This window comes from Taudactylus pleione, unplaced genomic scaffold (assembly GCF_031769625.1).
Source record: "Taudactylus pleione unplaced genomic scaffold, aTauple2 ptg000176l, whole genome shotgun sequence".
NCBI lineage: Eukaryota > Metazoa > Chordata > Amphibia > Anura > Myobatrachidae > Taudactylus > Taudactylus pleione.
Genome location: NW_028284578.1, coordinates 2045480 through 2063641, shown reverse-complemented (window position 1 = coordinate 2063641; position 18162 = coordinate 2045480). Strand labels below are relative to the sequence as shown.

The following is an 18162-nucleotide window of genomic DNA, read 5'->3' as shown; positions in this document are numbered from 1 at the left end:
CTGCAAAGCACCTACAGTACAGAATATAACTCCTTATTCTCACTGCTTAATAAGTTTCTCCCCAGGGACTCTTCTTAATTATGTACGCTAAATGTATGTAAGAATATATGAATGATGTCTGTTTGTACAATTCTGATTTGACTAAATATTTATAGAGTGTGTTTTTACTGCTAGATAATCATCATAGTCATAAATAGATCTTGCTACTTGAGTCACTTAAATCTGCCCCGTCTTAAGGCGGGTATCCATTTGCCGATTAAATTGAGCGATTGAACGGTAACGATATTGTTATCGTTCAATCACTCATTAATGGTGCACAAATCGGGCATGAAAATGTCAAACGACCAGCGATGCGTGCTCCCGCTGGTCGTTAACGACATGAGTCGTCGCCTGAACATGCCGCTCAATCTGCCGATAACGACAGATTGACCATGTTCAGGGATGAGGGAGGGTGCTTACACTGAATGACATATCGTTCAGGCACTACAGGGGAAGAGGAACAACTGTATGATGACAATGTTGTAATCTTACTGTTGTACCACTATCTGCTAGGTCTTTAAAACTTCTCTCATTTAGCTCTATAAAATGTATTAAATGTTATGCTTGATGCCATTAGGTTAGTTCTCCGTATGATGTACCCAGGAAGTTCTATATAATGAGATGTTCTGTTACTATATACCTGGTAATATGGTCCTGTTAACCTATTTTATAAATGGTAATTTGAAATCAGCAAATCAAAACAGCCAGGTTTTTAGAGCCTCCACTCTGATCAGCATGTTCTAATCAGATGAGACATCATCAGCTGAGCATAAGCTTATCTCCAATCTTCTGCAGTGGTCGATTCCCCTGCCTGCCCGCATTCTGTCACTCCATACCCCTCTGCCTGCCTGTTCAACTGCATAATGGCCCCCATATATCAGCAATCGATTGTGGCAATTCTGCAATTTGCAATCGATTGTGTATAAAATCTGCAATGTATGGGCTTCACAGATCGCAGATTGCAACCAAAAAGTGATTGGAATTGTTAAATCAGATTGTCCAACATGTTGGATTTCACAGATGGATTGGGGCTGTAGATTGCTAGTGTATGGGCATGATCAGCAGATTTGCAGACCGTTTCTAGTAAAATGATGGAGCCTTTCAAGATCTGTGTTTGCTGCAATCGATCTGCAAATCACTAAAAAAGATCTGTAGTGTATGGGCGCAGGTTGCTAGATTGGGAAATCCTAAAATCGGGCAATAAATCTTCAAATTGTTCAATTGTGGTTTTCAGATTGCTGATGTATGGGGGGCTTAAGCCTTTCCTGTAAATCTTTAAAAATGGGTTTCGGGTGCCTTAAATAACCATTCGTATCCAACTGGACACCTTTTCTACAAAATGATTTGACTAATGTTCATATATCGGGGCAGTCTGAGAAGAAATGTCCTCCGTCTTCTCAGTAAAATTCGCTACCTATTTTTCACTTTAAAACTATTCCTATAAAGTTAAAACTGATTTACTTATATACTGTAGGTAAAACATCTGTAGCTAAATATACTATTTTCCCCTGATTTTTGACAGCACGGCTACAGAAAATAGCTGAAACAATGCGTTAGTCAAATATGAGGGTCTCCTATGTCAATCAAAGATATTTATATTCTCATTCCACGATAATGGCATGTTATCTTTATTAACTAGTGAGCGCAATACATTTTCTCTCTGAACTGATAACTTAATGAGCTCTGAATGGATTTCTACTGTGTCTTTTTAAAATAGATCCTTAATAGGATTTTCCTGTCTCCAGGAGTAGGTATGAGGATTGCATACAGCGTTGAACTACTACTATATTTAACCTGCATAAAAAGACCTTGAGTTTCAACTACATGTTATTGATACACTTTCTAATGTAGACGGCTGGCTTTTACTTTTACAGCATAAAAATCCTGCTTCTATAAACTTAAATAGACACAAAGGTTGGAGCACTCCAGATAATATCTTCACATTTAGCACAGTATTAAAAAGTAACTAAAGACACTCTTTGACGTTTAATATAAACTAAGTGTTGTGTATTACCGAGATGATTAAAATATTATTCCCAAGGGGGAAAGAAGTTTTTAAACATAAATCACTATGGCAGGACAGTGAGAAGCTTGGTAATTGATATTATTCCTTGACTTGTTTTTTCAGGCTGATAGTAATGATTTATAGTTCTTCAGTGTTTCATGTAATTACCATGGCTACCAGAGTCACAAGCCACATTCTATAGTGAACAGAGCAGTTTTAAAAACACCCCTCTGAGCTCTATATTTGGTCTCAAAACAGTTTATAGTAGAAAACTCCCGTAATAGCAATACAGAGCAGGGAAGGACCTGACCCTTTATAAAGTTGCTTTTCCCCAACAGAGGACCTAGCAGGAATGTTCAGATACAGCTGATGGTGGTGTTTCCCTTGTGTAATGCTCCTCCACTGGGTACAATAATGTATAATGGAGATGTTGGACTGTAACTAGCGTATTGCAATTTGATCACTTGTCTTTATCTTTGTGGACCAGAATTTATTCATCGGCATCATTTGTTAGCTGTGTATAATTGAGAATTCTTTGAAAGGATTTGTAAATCCATGTCATTTCACATGCTATATATAGAGAGAGATGCCTGGACTGGAGACAGTGACTTTTGTCATGGTCTGGACTCTTGTGCATTGAGACATGAACACTGTACCACTGTGTAAGAGACAATGCCACAGTAAACACCATGGTTACCGCTGGGAGCGGAGACAGACAGAATCATGCAATTCAGATTGGGCTTATAATAAGGAGCTTGTTATGTGCAGCTGCGAAGAACAGGTGAGGAAATGTATCTTCCTCTTATTGTGACCACTCAAATCCTCCTATTTATGTACACTTTGTGCAATACTCAGTGGATTCAAAAGTGCCTGCTGTGGATTGTATTGTGCCTGTGAGAGGTAAATAATTGACTTCTCTAGTCTTCGGCAATATGTAATACACTAACCATCAGTCTGTATGTATATTTGTTTTATCTGATCAAGAGATGGTTGGACATACAAGGAGGAGTTGGGCAGGGGGGGTCAAGGGGCAGGTAGAAATTGGCATCAGCTTAAAGCAGGGGTCAGGGAACTTTTTTACCTTTTACCCCAAAATATATTTAGATACGCCGACGTTACCCCCTTGATTTGAAAGGAAGGAAATCATATAGTAGTGCCCCTATATAATGCCCCTGTAGTAGTGCCCCCATATAATGCCCCCATAGTTATGCCCCTGTAGTAATGCCCCTGTAGTAGTGCCCCCATAGATATGCCCCTATATAATGCCCCTGTAGTAGTGCCCCATATAATGCCCCTGTAGTAGTGCCCCATATAATGCCCCTGTAGTAGTGCCCCATATAATGCCCCTGTAGTAGTGCCCCATATAATGCCCCTGTAGTAGTGCCCCATATAATGCCCCTGTAGTAGTGCCCCATATAATGCCCCTGTAGTAGTGCCCCATATAATGCCCCTGTAGTAGTGCCCCATATAATGCCCCTGTAGTAGTGCCCCATATAATGCCCCTGTAGTAGTGCCCCATATAATGCCCCTGTAGTAGTGCCCCATATAATGCCCCTGTAGTAGTGCCCCCCATATAATGCTCCTGTAGTAGTGTCCCCCATATAATGCTCCTGTAGTAGTGTCCCCCATATAATGCTCTTGTAGTAGTGCCCCCCCATATAATGCTCCTGTAGTAGTGCCCCCTATATAATGCCCCTGTAGTAGTGCCCCCCATATAATGCCCCTGTAGTAGTGCCCCCCATATAATGCCCCTGTAGTAGTGCCCCCCATATAATGCTCCTGTAGTAGTGCCGCCCATATAATGCCCCTGTAGTAGTGCCCCCCAAATAATGCCCCTGTAGTAGTGCCCCCCAAATAATGCCCCTGTAGTAGTGCCCACCAAATAATGCTCCTGTAGTAGTGCCCCCCATATAATGCACCTGTAGTAGTGCCCTCATATAATGCCCCTGTAGTAGTGCCCCCCAAATAATGCACCTGTAGTAGTGCCCTCATATAATGCCCCTGTAGTAGTGCCCCCCAAATAATGCTCCTGTAGTAGTGCCCTCATATAATGCACCTGTAGTAGTGCCCTCATATAATGCCCCTGTAGTAGTGCTCCCCAAATAATGCCCCTGTAGTAGTGCCCCCCATATAATGCTCCTGTAGTAGTGCCCCCCATATAATGCTCCTGTAGTAGTGCCCTCAGATAATGCCCCTGTAGTAGTGCCCCCCAAATAATGCCCCTGTAGTAGTGCCCCCCATATAATGCTCCTGTAGTGCCGCTTGTAAAAAAAAAAAACACCCCAAAAAACACTTGCCTTAATCCCCTTTACTGCATCCGCCGCCCGGCTGCTCCTCGGAACTATGGGAGAGACGTCATGACTTCTCTCCCATAGTGTGTATGGAGAGAGGAGGAAGCTGGAGTTCAGAAGAGAACTCCAGCTTCTGGCAAACGCGGTGCTGCAGCGGGCGTCCGGCTTAGAGCCTCCCTATTCTATATTATGATTCATATGAATGCCCGGCTGTCTGTCCATTACCGCCCAGGAATTTCATTTTTACCCCATGTGGGGTAATTTACCCCTGTTCCCTGACCACTGGCTTAAAGCTTGAGCTGGCTTTCTTGAAATTATGAAGAGAACTCCTCATTAAGATGTTGCTCACTATACACTGACACATTGCTGCCAGTCTCTCACATTTCAAGTCACTAAAGGGCCTATGTATCAATGCTTGATGAGAGAGAAATTTGTGAGAGAAAAAGTATTATCCAATCAGCTCCTAACTGTCAATTTTCAAACACAGCCTCTAAAATGCAAGTTAGAAGCTGATTGGTTGGTGATCTATATGTCACAATTTTCTCTCTCATCAAGCTTTGATATATAGGCCCCTTAAAGTCATTTAAAATGCGGTTGTAGTGTGATATCTTCGCCTGAATTCGCATTGGTTTGCGAAATTTGGAAATATCACAGGGATTTATCAAAAATCCCTTGCAGGGACAGAGCTTGCGATAAAGTCCTACTATGTTTTTACATTAAACTCTCTCTGTGGTTCTCTACTGTAACATCCAAAGATGGCAATTCCAACATATTAATTTTATTGTTTTAATTGTGCCGCCATATTGCGCTCTTCTACACATAATATTTATATATTTATTCTGATTAATAATTATATTTCATCATTCACATCAGTCCATGCCCCATTGGAACTTACAGTCTAAAACCCCTAACACACGGAGACACGTCCATTTTTGTATGCAGTTAACCTACTGGTATATTTTTGGACTAGTATAGAGAGCAGCTATAAGTATAAAAAAAACAATGTCAATATTCTTTTACTGCTGCTGTTCGGGATAAACGGAATGCTAAATCCTTGCTTCCTATAGAGTCACAGTTGCACATGTAATACAATAATTCAGGCAATTTGCATTAAATTCACTACATCAAGGTGGTTAACGTAATTACCATCCATTGAGTGTTACTGGGGAGTAGCATTTAGCTAACTGCTGTTCATTGAATATTATTCACTCTAATCAAGAAACGATATATGACGGCCAATCACTTACAGTTGTAGTTAATGTAAGCAGTTAGTTTCTTTGATTTGAAGTGAGTGATAGAATTAGAATTTCAATTTTCACTAGAATGTAAAGTCCCCTGTAATGGAACCGGAACACATGTAACATTTTACTTGCATTGACAGATGCTTTGTTGTTTGAAATTGAGTCTGCTTCTATGTTGTACTGACATCACTTCATGTATCATTTATTGTACAGATACTTTGAGGAGTCTGAGGCTACAATGGTGTTTTCTTTAATTTTTAATTAATAAGAAACCACATGAAGGTACATTTAGGTCAGGAAACTGCAGTCGACTAACATCTTTTCAGGTGTCATTTTAGATTTCAGCATGTATCTAAGCACAGTACGTATTAGCTGTGAATTCTGTAATTCTTTTTAACATTTACCTTCATCTCATTTACAGGCTGCACTGATGAGACAAAAGGATGAATATGCCAATTACAAAGGCACGGGGAAGAAAGACTGGCATGACTATGAGCGAATGAGACTAGACCACGATCGAACAGGTAGTGTTGGCAATCCTGTCTCTGCTGTCAGTATTAAAGATTAAAATCCAGAACATCCATTTGGAGTGCCGAAAGCTACATAGATAGTGTGACTCCAAGCAATCTTGGTTACTGATTAAGCAATTTGCAAAACATCCTGTTAGGGAGTACCTGTCACCTGTATACAGTGCAGCAAGCCAGTTTTTATTTTCACCAGCATGCAGCCTTTAATTTCCTGCTGACCTCACTGAGGCACCAGGTTCTCTGATGGGCTGCTTCCAGACTATTGGCCACAACATGGCTGCTTCTGCGGTCTGTAAGAGATGGGTTCACTTTAACGCTACAGACAAATGGTGCTTTGTTTGCCTGCTTATCCACTGTAACTTGTTCTTTTTTGCAAATGAATAGCTCAGAGGTTCCCAAATGCGGTCCTCAAGGAACCCCAACAGTTCATGTTTTAGAAATATCCATGGTTGAGCAAAGGTGGTTAAATCAAACTGACTGAGGTACTACTTAAGCCACCTGTGGTCAAGCATGGGTATCCTTAAAACCTGGACTGTTAGGGTGCCTTGAGGGTATGCAGTTATGAGACCGGCGGCCGCGATGCCGCTGGTCTCAATACCGAAAAGGAAATCCCGACAAGGGACTTAAGATAGATGTCGAAATACCAACGCCTAGAATGCCGAAGGACACCAGCCCGAACGAGGTAAGTCCAAGGCACCCTTAGCGTTAGTTGCGAGAGGGGGGGAGGGTAGGTTTAGGGATCGTAGTGGGGTTAGGTTTTGGGGGGGGGGGCTTAGGGTTAGGCACCCCTAGGGGGGAGGGGTAAGCACCCCTGGGGGGGTTAGCGATAGACACCCCCTCAGGAGGGTTAGGATTAGGGTACGCTAAGGGGAAGTTAGGGTTAGGAACCCCGGGGGGGAGGTTAGGGTTAGGTACTAGGGGGCGGGGGTTAGGGATAGGCCCCACTAAGGTAGGTTTAGCGGGAGAGAGGGGTAGGGATAGAGTACTTACCTGTCTTGTCGGGATCTTCTTCCTTCGAACTGCCGGCGTCGGGATATGAACCCATCCCTTCATACCCATTCTGCCTTGAGGACCGAGTTTGGGAACCTCTGGAATAGCTGGTAGTGTGAACGCTGCGGTGTGATTCTCGCACAGCTCACAGAGCTCATACAGTATAGTGCTAGTGTGCCAGGAATTGTGTCCAAGCGTGTGTGATACATAGTGGCACAAGCGTCCATGTGCCACTGGCCTCAGTCACCGTTTTGTTTACTTTTTTCTTGTACTGTTTTGTCAAAGCACAAAACATGGTTTTCATAATAAGAAATTTGTATCGGTATTACACATCTATTATGCTGGGCATACACGGCCAGATAAAATGTCTGTCAGACCGACAGACATTTTATCTGGCAGCCTGCCAGCCGCAGATGTCGCCGGCATATACTGTGAGATTTCTCTCAGTGTATCAGCCCGACATCCGCTCTCCGCCCCCGGGGGAGGAGACATTTCCCTGCTCCTTCCATAGGAAGGAACACAGGAAATGTCTGTCTGTCTGTCGGCCGCGGCTGGGCATACACTGCCCGATGCGGCCGACAGTTTACCAGGAAATAGTGCATCGGAAGGGCATGCTGGACAATCCGGCATGCCCGACCGAGCAATATTTAACCCTCGGTCGCCCCCCCACACGCTACAATTATTGGGGCGATCCGCCGGTATCAGGCGGATCGCCCCGATAATTGTAGTGTGTATGGCCAGCTTAACAAATGTATCTTCCAGTCACCGTCTTGGGACGCCCTCTATAGTGATTGATTGTTTACCTTTGTTTATACTCTGTGTTCATGATGTGTACGTTAACTTAGGTAATGGCGAGCAGGGGAAACCTTTCGTGATGACCGATGCAGATCGCGTGGAGCAGGCATACCGCGAAAATGGATTCAATATATACGTCAGCGACAAAATCTCACTCAACAGATCTGTTCCAGATATCCGGCACACAAAGTGAGTAAATCTCCGAGCTCTTAGGCTTTACGACGCAGTGAAGATTCCTGTATGACGTTTCACAGACAGAGAAGTGCTTTTATTTGGCGATAATATGATGCAGAGTTGCACTCAGTTGCGACCCCTATCGCAAGTGCAAATTGTGTTCACTAATAAAGCCGCAATTGTGACCGTATGCAAAGCGACAGCTATGATAAGATGCATGCCAGTCAGCAACCGTCACCTGTGCACCTAGTTTACTTCAGCTCCTTAATGAGTCGATTCGTCTCTCGGTGCCACCAAAAATATAACGAAGGTGGGATGGGCATCTGTGTATGTATTATTTAAGAGTGTGCAGTAAGAGTTCAAATGGATCATGAACAAATCACTTTCTGGCTTTCTGTGTTCCCCCATGATTTGGAGTCTTATGACAGAGAAACTCAATCTTAATTCTCTGTACGTGCGGCTAGCACACTGGATTTATGCATTCAGCTGAGCTAATGAGGGCCATGTGCTACAAGGAGAGGTTTCTGGTGATCGTACAATACACCACACTGCAGTCTTCTCCGCACCGCTCACTCCCAGACACTGCAAAGTCTCCCAGGGATAAACATGAAATATGTGCAGATGCACTGCATTCATATTAGCGATATAAAAACTTTATATATTTGTGTACACAACAGTCACATCCCAGTTGTGGCAGTTGAGAGTGCAGTGGATCAATGTCTAAATATACAGTTTTCAGTTATACTTTTTGTGAATAAAGTTTGCTTCCAAGGTCCAAATATATTCTGGTAGGTCAATAACCTTTAGACTACATTTAGCCCAGGTTATTGTGCTCTGTGTCTGTGATGCCCTTCCTTCTTAGTGAATTTGTAGGCTCAGTATTATTTGAATCCATCAAATGGCTCCCTCCGTAAGATTAGGTGACGGGCACAGTATGAGCAGAAATAATATTGTTTTCAGCATTAACCCTTTCACCACAGAGGACTGCACCTTAATACTGCAGAGGACGAGTCTCAATTGTCTTCCGCAGTTTAGTGTGTAATTTAAAATAACTCCTCCTACCGTCTTCTCACTGGTACTAAACACCGGTAGGCAGTAGCAGACTGCGTTTGGGAGTGGTCTCTTACTAGTGATGTCATTTTAAAGGGGGGAAAAAAAATGCCAGAGAATAGGGGGAGGGACTGTAAGTCACTCTATCTCCCCCTCACTGGCACCTAAAGAGATGGAATACCCTCTTTCAAACTAGTAGCTGCATTAGAAGTTAATTTCTGATGGTCAGTGTATCGGACATTATCCCTTGAACGGCAGTCGTATATCTGTACAGGAGGGCACGACATGCTGTCACACCGATAATTATATATGTGAATGTGGGGGCACCCAGTTATGAAAAAAGGGTTTCCCCTACTTTAAATTGTGGTCCCTTTTGTATCTGTTTCTTGTGATAACCTTTGATCACCAGACAATTTCAACCAGAGACATCAAAATATGTAGCTTTCCATAGATGGCAAGAAGGCACAATGTGCCCCATCTCCCCCATACTGGGCAGCACACGTGCGGGCATCCTTGTTTAAACAGGAGCGTCTTCTATTTCAAACAATGTGCCCACTTAGTAGGTCCCCAACCAATGACTTAAACAGCAAACATTTTCACCCATGGGGAGGGGGACATTGGTGAGGATCTAAAGACCAGATCTCCAGATCTGCCCCATATTGTGTCAAATAAAATAATTTCTCCCCTTATTTAATGTGGTAGGCCTTGTGGGACTGCGCTAGTTTACCTACACTTGGGAGATGCTTCAATTGTTTTGAGCACCCGTAGCTACCATCTAAAGTGACCGGGATCTATTCAATTGTTTTGGGCGCCCCTTATTGTGGACTTCTGCTTGCACCCTCCTGAGGTGCGGGCAGAAATACGCCTAAAGTAGGGCTTTGGGGCTGGGAGCTAGTGCCAGGCGCACTTTAACTGAATCGCGTGCCTACACTTGGCACAGGAGAAGCCGCTTTACGCAGCTAATCCCGTGCATTTGTGCATTAGAATGCGGCCGTGGCAACCAGCACGGGACTGGTCACTCAAACAATTGGATAACTCCTAGTCACTTTAGACTGGAGACAAAAACAATTTAATCCCTTTGTTAGCATTTAAATTAAGACTGTTAACATTTGCACAAAGAAAAACAAGTTTGTGTGGGTGCTGCATAAAAAATAAATCATTGATTTGATACTGGATTGTGACAAGCACAAACATCAGAAAATGGGCTCAGCACATAGCATGGATGAGAAAACCCTCCGTAGCAAAGGGGTTAAGGACTTCAAGTACCACAATTTGAACTTTGTCATTTTCATTTTTATTTTTGTTTTATTTTTAATGTCAACTTTTTTTTTTTTCATTATTTTTAAAATAGACCAGTCATACTTTTCAATGAGTATTCATTCATTTACACTGACTAAATTGTACCTGTCACATGCACACAATGGGATAAGCTGTTTTCAGGGCTCAACCATTACTCCTGATATTGCAGCCAAGCAATTTGTTAACAATCTGTAAAGTCACTGAAACCTCTGTGATGTTGCTGGTTCCTGGTGAATTGATAGTCTGCACTCTCATTACTATTGTTTCAGCTGCCAAATGAAAACTTCCACTGTGTGTAGTTAACTGTTTCCATTTAATAAGGAGCAGCCAATTTGCCAACTTCACCAACTCGGAAAGCCAAGTGAGACTTCATCCCTACGTTGACTCAAGCACTGCTGCCCCCTTGTGGCCAAATTATCCAGAACAGGATAGCACCATTTAGCACCGTTTAGAAGCCAAGCTATGTCTTTTGAATGACACATACTCTGACGTGAGAGTTCCTTTGTTTTACATTGCGAGAAAAACAGGGGAAAACAAACACTGGTTTAAAAGTATTATTTCAATAGAATGTCTCCTTTTGGATGGGAGATCAGACAGTTCTGCATAATGCTTTGCTGGAGCATGTAATAATTGGAGCTGCAGATATAATTCTAATCATCATCCACTCAGTATCACATCAAGTATGTTCCCCATAAGATTTAGCTCTGCGTGTGATTTAGATTGTAAGGATGATGATTACTCGGTCTCAATGGCATACAGTAGCTCCTTTGAGACATGTTCTGCATCCTTACTCCATGCTTATATCATTGCATGTCGCTGTACGTATCACCAGTTGTGATCCCCATCTGTACTTTTGCACCTCTCAGCTGCTGCATTCTCAGACGTTACCAAGCTGTCCTCATTTGACATGAGCTCGAGGGACAGTCTGTGTATGAAGCTGACAGGTGTCCCTTTTATGTCCTCTGATTTATTTATTTTTCTCTACTGTAGCTGCAAGAGCAAGCTGTATTCAACCAAGCTACCAAACACCAGTGTGATCATCCCCTTCCACAACGAGGGCTGGTCTTCCCTCCTGCGCACCGTGCACAGCGTCCTAAACCGATCTCCCCCAGAGCTCATCGCCGAGATTGTGCTGGTGGACGACTTCAGTGACAAAGGTGCGTGGGCTTTTTTCCCAACACTGCATTGTCTAGAGTAGTGGTTCACAAACACTGTCCTCGGGACCCCACACAGTACACGTTTTCCAGGTCACGCAGCAGGTGCACAGGTGTATTCATTACTCACTGACGCATTATAAAAGATCCACAGGTGAAGCTAATTATTTCACTTGTGATTTTGTGAGGAGACCTGGAAAACATGCACTGTTTGGGGTTCTGAGGACCGAGTTTGAGAACCTGGTTCTGATGCCGAAATTAATTTGCAAGACAGTCTGATGGATGGCATTGTAGAAGTACATCAGGGGACAGCCAATAGTATACAATGCATTTTATGTTCAGTAATTTTATTTATTTATTTCAACTTTAATATAACTTTTAATTGATTAAATTAACCTGAATTAAGTAGATTTAATGGGGTTATTGACCTTCAGATTTCTTTATTTTTTTTTATACCCTCCTGCAACTTTTAGTACATACATTGCTTTTTGTTTCTAACTTCTGTTCATTTCAGTCATGTCTTTCTATGAATAGAGAGTTACTTATTACAGGGTGAGAAAATAGAGACATTTTGCTAAAATGATAAATTTAACCCTGGATGAAACTGACCAAATCAGTGCTGTAAAACTGCAAAGAGAGCAGTAACAAAAGTAAAATAATACACAACAGTATAACAGTATATAATAATACACAACATAAGTCATCTGTTTTCCTTGGGCTCCCCTAAAGGGGCCTATCCATTTAACGACATGAAGGTCTGAACATCCAGCATTCAGTCTTTCAAGTCACTGTGGTGGGGGCACCGCTCTGAAAGACGTTCACTGAACGTCTTCAGTGTAGGAGCCCAACCTCCCTATCTATTAACATGTGGAACCTGACGATCGTCGTCAGGTTGACGGGCATGTTCGATAGATAGTCGGGGTCGGCAAGGACCCAGCGTGCACGTGCATCGCTAGTCCTTGCCGGCTATCCACTTGCAGACTTTCTGTATGATCCGACCAAAACCACCTGGTTTTGGTCGCATCATGCAGAAAGTCGGCAAATGGATGGGCCCCTTAACTGGTCTACACCCAAGGCATGTACCTATGTTGGCTTGTTACTAATCTGGTGAGATTAGGGATGTGGGTGGCACCAAAGGGTACCTTGTACCTGCAGCCTAAGGAGAGCGGGGGTTCTCCGGATCAGAGTAGGGTAAAAATATTCTAAACCAACTGTGACTAAACTAACCCTTATTCTTCCATATCAGGAGAGCTAAAAGTTTTGGGATAGTCCAATAATTTGCCGCAGTTCGTTGAAATTAAGTACCTTTAACTCAATCAGTTCTAGGTAAAAAATGGGCAATAACATTTTTATTTAATTTATAAATTGAATTAAGATAACATACGGTAACTGTCACGGATAGATGAATTTGAAATGTACATAAAAACTTTATCACTATTAGAATATAAAACCAATATTTTGTTAAACATTGCCCCAGCATCAATAATCAGCATATAGACATAAAATTAGATTAGCCAACATTATATAAAAATGAAAAGATAAAATACAAATAAAGCATTAACGTAAAAATAAAAAATGTATCAAAATCTCAGCTACTCATAGATGTGGTTTAGAATATTTTTACCCCTTATTTTCACCCTTACCAGTGCTGGAGAACCTGTTCTTTCCAGTAATCTTTGGTTCATTTGAAGCTCTCCGGTAGGGTTTCACAATCCTCAGTAGCCCATTGTACCTTACGATGCCCTGCACAAGTAAGAACATGTGTCCTCTTCTTCGGGCACTACTGTGTTGTGTTATGCTGAGGAGGAGAAGACTTGGTGCCCAGAAAGCTGTGTACAAGCTGCATCAATAATAAAGCATGGGGATTAATGATGGTTACTGAAGGGAGGTTGTTATTGCAGAACAATGGGGTTAGTGATGACTGGAGTGGATAAGTACCATGATTATATTGATGAAGGGGAGGTGATGCATGGAGCTACGTGCCAATACTGATGAACGAGACATGTTGATAGGCGGTTTATAATCACAGGGGCTGATGAGGGGGCAGTGGGATGAGGAAGAGCATTGTGTGGTTAATGATGATACTGAATTGGTTTGAGCAGTGAGGGAGTATGGAGAATGGACTTGTGGTTGTTATAGTAGATAGCAGAAGGTTATATGAAATAAAGAGGTCGTAATGTATTTATCCAGCTGTATGTATCTGTTCAGCAAATTTATTACCCAGGAGATTTAGTGCCAAGAGTGATTTGGTCCTAAGGATGATAAATTGTGTCAACGGCCCTTTACTTCCCTTTTCACTTCATATTAGGCCTCTGTTTGAATGGTGAAGCTTGAAAGCAATTTCTTTTGTCAGTATAGTGCCGCGTATCGACTAGACGATATAATGAACGACTTAACGATATCATTATTATTCAATCATTCAGTATATCGTCCAGTGACTATGGCGTCAACGACCAGCGATGCGCGCTCCCGATGGTCGTTGACGACACTGCCCATCGCCCGTACTTGCAGGCAGGGCTGCCATTAGAAATTGTGGGGCCCGGGACTGAAAAATAGGCAGGGCCCCTGGACCCCCCCCTTCCCTCGCTTATGGTGCGTTCAGACAGTACGATAAAAATTAACGATGTGAACGATATTCATATCGTTATCGTTCAGATCGTTGATTTTTTTTGGTGCCTTCCAACCCCACAAACGACCAGCGATGAGGGTCTTTGATCGCGGGTCGCTGGCTCATCGTTGGTGGGATCGTTCGATATCGATCATCCAGCACACCAGGAAGGTGCAGGGAGATCAGTCAGCAATATCAAATATATAAAAGGGCAGGTGCAAACACAGGATAAACACATATATAGTGCGGGCTGCGCATTGGGGGTAGGAGTGGGCGTGGGTCCCCTCCTGTTCTGCCAGTGTCCGGGCCCGGGACTCTTGTCCCAGCAGTCCCCTCCTGATCAGGGCATCCTGACAATAATGTCAGGTTCTGCAAGTATGCTGATGTAGGAGGGTGACGTCACTGAACTATATATATCGTTCAGTGTGGGTGCTCAATGTTGCTAAGGACATGGAGCACACCACTGCCGGGGACACACTACATGATATCGCTCATGGAGCGAATCATGTAGTGCAGGGATGGGGAACCTCAGGCCCGGGGGCCGTATAATTCGGACTGGGCCTCTGAGCTTTTTATTGCTAAACTCATCTGGCTAGCAGGGTGCCTAGAATGGCACCCTGCAGCCAGAATCTATGCAGTAGTGCCGCCTGAAGCATCCTTGGACACTTCAGACGGTCACACCGTTGTCTTTACAGCTTCGGGCATTGCAGTAATCACCGGTGATTGTGGCCCGTCCCCTGTGACATCACACTGAGGGGGAGTGGCCTGCACCAGGCCTGCGAATAATGTTATATATATCATAATGGCCCTCGGCAGAAAAAAGGTTCTCCACCCCTGGTGTAGTGGATATGCAGCTTAAGTCCGTTCAGTTCTCCTGCTACTGCTAAGGATACATTCTCTGGTGGGAGTCGCTGCTTCATGGCTTTATAATACCTTGCAAAACAGCACATGTGTTCTGACAAAAGAGTTAGTTTTACATGCAAGGACAAAGCAAAACATTTACCATCTTGGTCATTTCACGCCTACTAAAGCTTAAAAAATTTAAACATAAGTAAATAAGTAAAATTTTCTCCCTAGGGACATTTTGTATTTTGAGTATACCTAATTTATAAAATATGCCATATTTTCCTATTGCATGTCTCCACCTAAGCAGTGAACAGTTTGGAAATGGCCCATTTAGCGAGCATTGACTGTTGACCAATTAGGGAAAGTAGAATTGGATCTGCCCAAACCCATTACAGCCATCAGCGCAGAACTGGTTTCCTTCAGGTGATTTAGGAGAAACCAATGCGACCGTCTCAATTATCGCACAAGCATATTATGACATCAAAGTCCCAGCAAAATGGGTTCACTGAACCTTGACAGTTGCTAGATCCATGTTTAAGAAATGTTTTTGTTAGTCTGGCGGGTAAATGGTCTTCATTGTCATTGTCCTCTGTGACCCCTAGTGGCCCAAGTTGGCATAGATAGTTTATTCATAAATTGAAATTGATTTGTCCTTTGGACACACCTCAACTGTTTACAGAGAAAGCAAACTACTCACACCAAAAACACAGATTTACCAAGCATCTCTGTTAGAGAGCAGTGTGCTCCAGCCCTGGCTCCTGCTATGTATTGAAGACAGCCAGCCACCTTTACCAAGATGGTCGCCGAACCAGTTACTGCACATGCATGTCCCCTCACCCCTGTGCCATCTTGCCGTGTGTGTGTGTAATGTACAGCACGGACCTGCAGCGCATGTTCCTCTGAGTTTGGGAGTACCTATTTGTGACCGGACGACCTCAACTTGACACTCGATCAAAGATTGGGTTTGATTCCCACTGGGTCTTGTGGTATCAGGGATTCCACTGCCCACTGCGAAGTGGGCATTTAACAATGCTGCCGCCACCAAACTCCTTTTGGAACCGCCTCTTACGTACTCAGTCTCCTACCTCTGGAACCTGGAACCGCTTCTACTACGTATGCGTCGACTAGCTGCAGCCACACTTCCTGATTGGTGTCAGCTGATTCCTCCTGATCCCTCGCAATGGACCAGGTTCTGCACGGTAGCTGGTAGGTGGCTTGAACTTGGAGATGCTGAGTTCCACCCAGAACAGCTGGAGAACGGAATAGCATTTGGCGTAATTCTGTTGATCGCAGGATTGAGATGCAGTCCTAGTAAAGGGAAGATGTTTTTTTCTCACAGTCTTGAAAAAGACCCTTCCCCTTAGCTTCAAGGGGGTACAACATACAGATGATACAGCAGTCTTGATCTTTAAAAAGATACACAAAGATGTACACATACAGGGCTCACATGCCCTTCTTTTATGCCACTCCAATACACACTACCACAGGGGGTAAGTCCTCCCTGGGTTCCTCTTACTCACAAAACATAAATAAAAACATCTTACATTTCACAGAAATTAACTAAATTTCCTCGTTACCACCCAAAAACATTTGGCTTTCCTAAAACACACAAACTTAGCATAGACTGTCTCTCAAACGGTAAATATAACATTTCACAGGAACTGATAAATTCCATTCATTCTTTCAAATACGAGGAACAATGCATAAAACCAGTTTGGCTTTCCCTGTCTTAACACCTTAAGTTCTTAAGAAGTTCAATCCAATAAGAGCTTCTTAAACACAAACAAATTGTTTTCCCTAAACTTGCTGGGTATTTTACCCAGAGAGACACAGGCGCTCTCCTAGCCCGCATTTCGAATAAAAGGCTTGTTCAGTCAACACCAACCCTCCACTGCCAGGCTAAGGCAATTACCATATCAATCCCTAGGGGAAGATGTCTAGAGCAGTTTGTCTCCAAATTACATTTCTAGAAGTGCATAGCCTGTACATTCAAACCGGTTTCCCCAATTTCTAAATTGCGCACTGCATTTTAAATGATAAAATGCAATCTCACCCATAAATCTACAGTACATGACGTCCTGCACCTACATTGTCCCTTTAAAGATGGTACCGTGCAAAGAGGGTTAACCCCTTCAGTCCCGGTGTTTAGATTTTAGCCACGTGTGGTCGGGCTGCGGCCACACTAATTATATAACCGCTATCACCATCACTGTCTTTTGTGACATAAACCGCATATTCTGTATATTCTGCATATTCTGTATGTATATATATATATATATTCTGACAACCGCTGCTATATCGGAATTGGTATGAAATACCACCGGCCGCATGGCCGGCGGTTCGATTCCCGTCAGCGGCAGCCCGACAGGAGCAGAGTGCGACGCAGCGGAAGCCCGACAGCGCTGGAAATCCCGATCGTGGATAGGTAAGTATTTACTAACCTAACCCTCCTAACCCTAACCCTCCTTAGGGGTGCCTAACCCTAACTTCCCCCCCAAGTGCCTAACCCTAACCACCCCCTTCCCCGCTGCCTAAACCTAAGTTCCCCGGGGGAATGCCTAACCCTAACCCTCCCTCCCCCTAGCCTATCCCTAACCCTCCCGGGGGGGTGCCTGACCCTAAGTCCCCCCCGAGAGCCCTAAACCTAACCCTCCCCCCCCCCCGCCGCTGTCCTCCCGCGGCTGTCCGCTCGCGGCGCCCGGCATCCCTACGATCGGGATGCCGGGCGCCGGTCTCCCGGCGTCGGGGAAATGCGGGCGTCTACATCTAGATGCCCGGCATTTCACCCTTGCCGGGAAATGGCAGTCGGGAAGCCGGCTGCCGGTATTTAGGCAGTCGGCTTCCCGATTGCCTCCCGCTATATCTGTTGCCGCTGTTACCCACAATAAACCTGCAAGCCTGTTTAAGGATAAACTGTCTGGCAGTCTGAGATAATATACTGGTGGCACTAAGGGTCCCAGCAGTGACTCCACTGTTCTTTATAACAGGAGTGGTCCGTGTTCTCCCTGTAACAATACATTCATTATTTGATATTAGGTACACTCTAACATTTCTATTAGATTCTTTCAGGTAAGTGAGTGCCTAAATTCCAAGTTGTGCAATACCAGGTTCACATATATAATGAAAAGTGTGTATAAATATTG

At 43.6% G+C, this 18162-nt stretch overlaps 1 protein-coding gene across 1 annotated transcript in view; it reads left to right on the top strand.

The window, feature by feature from the left end:
* The window catches only part of GALNT10 (polypeptide N-acetylgalactosaminyltransferase 10), a 126996-nt gene that overhangs the window by 58581 nt on the left and 50253 nt on the right, over nucleotides 1-18162 (top strand). The window contains exons 2-4 of the mRNA XM_088475673.1: nucleotides 5998-6100; nucleotides 7939-8077; nucleotides 11402-11568. Coding sequence (XP_088331799.1) covers nucleotides 5998-6100; nucleotides 7939-8077; nucleotides 11402-11568 — 409 coding nt within the window. The remainder of the gene's footprint in view (nucleotides 1-5997; nucleotides 6101-7938; nucleotides 8078-11401; nucleotides 11569-18162) is intronic.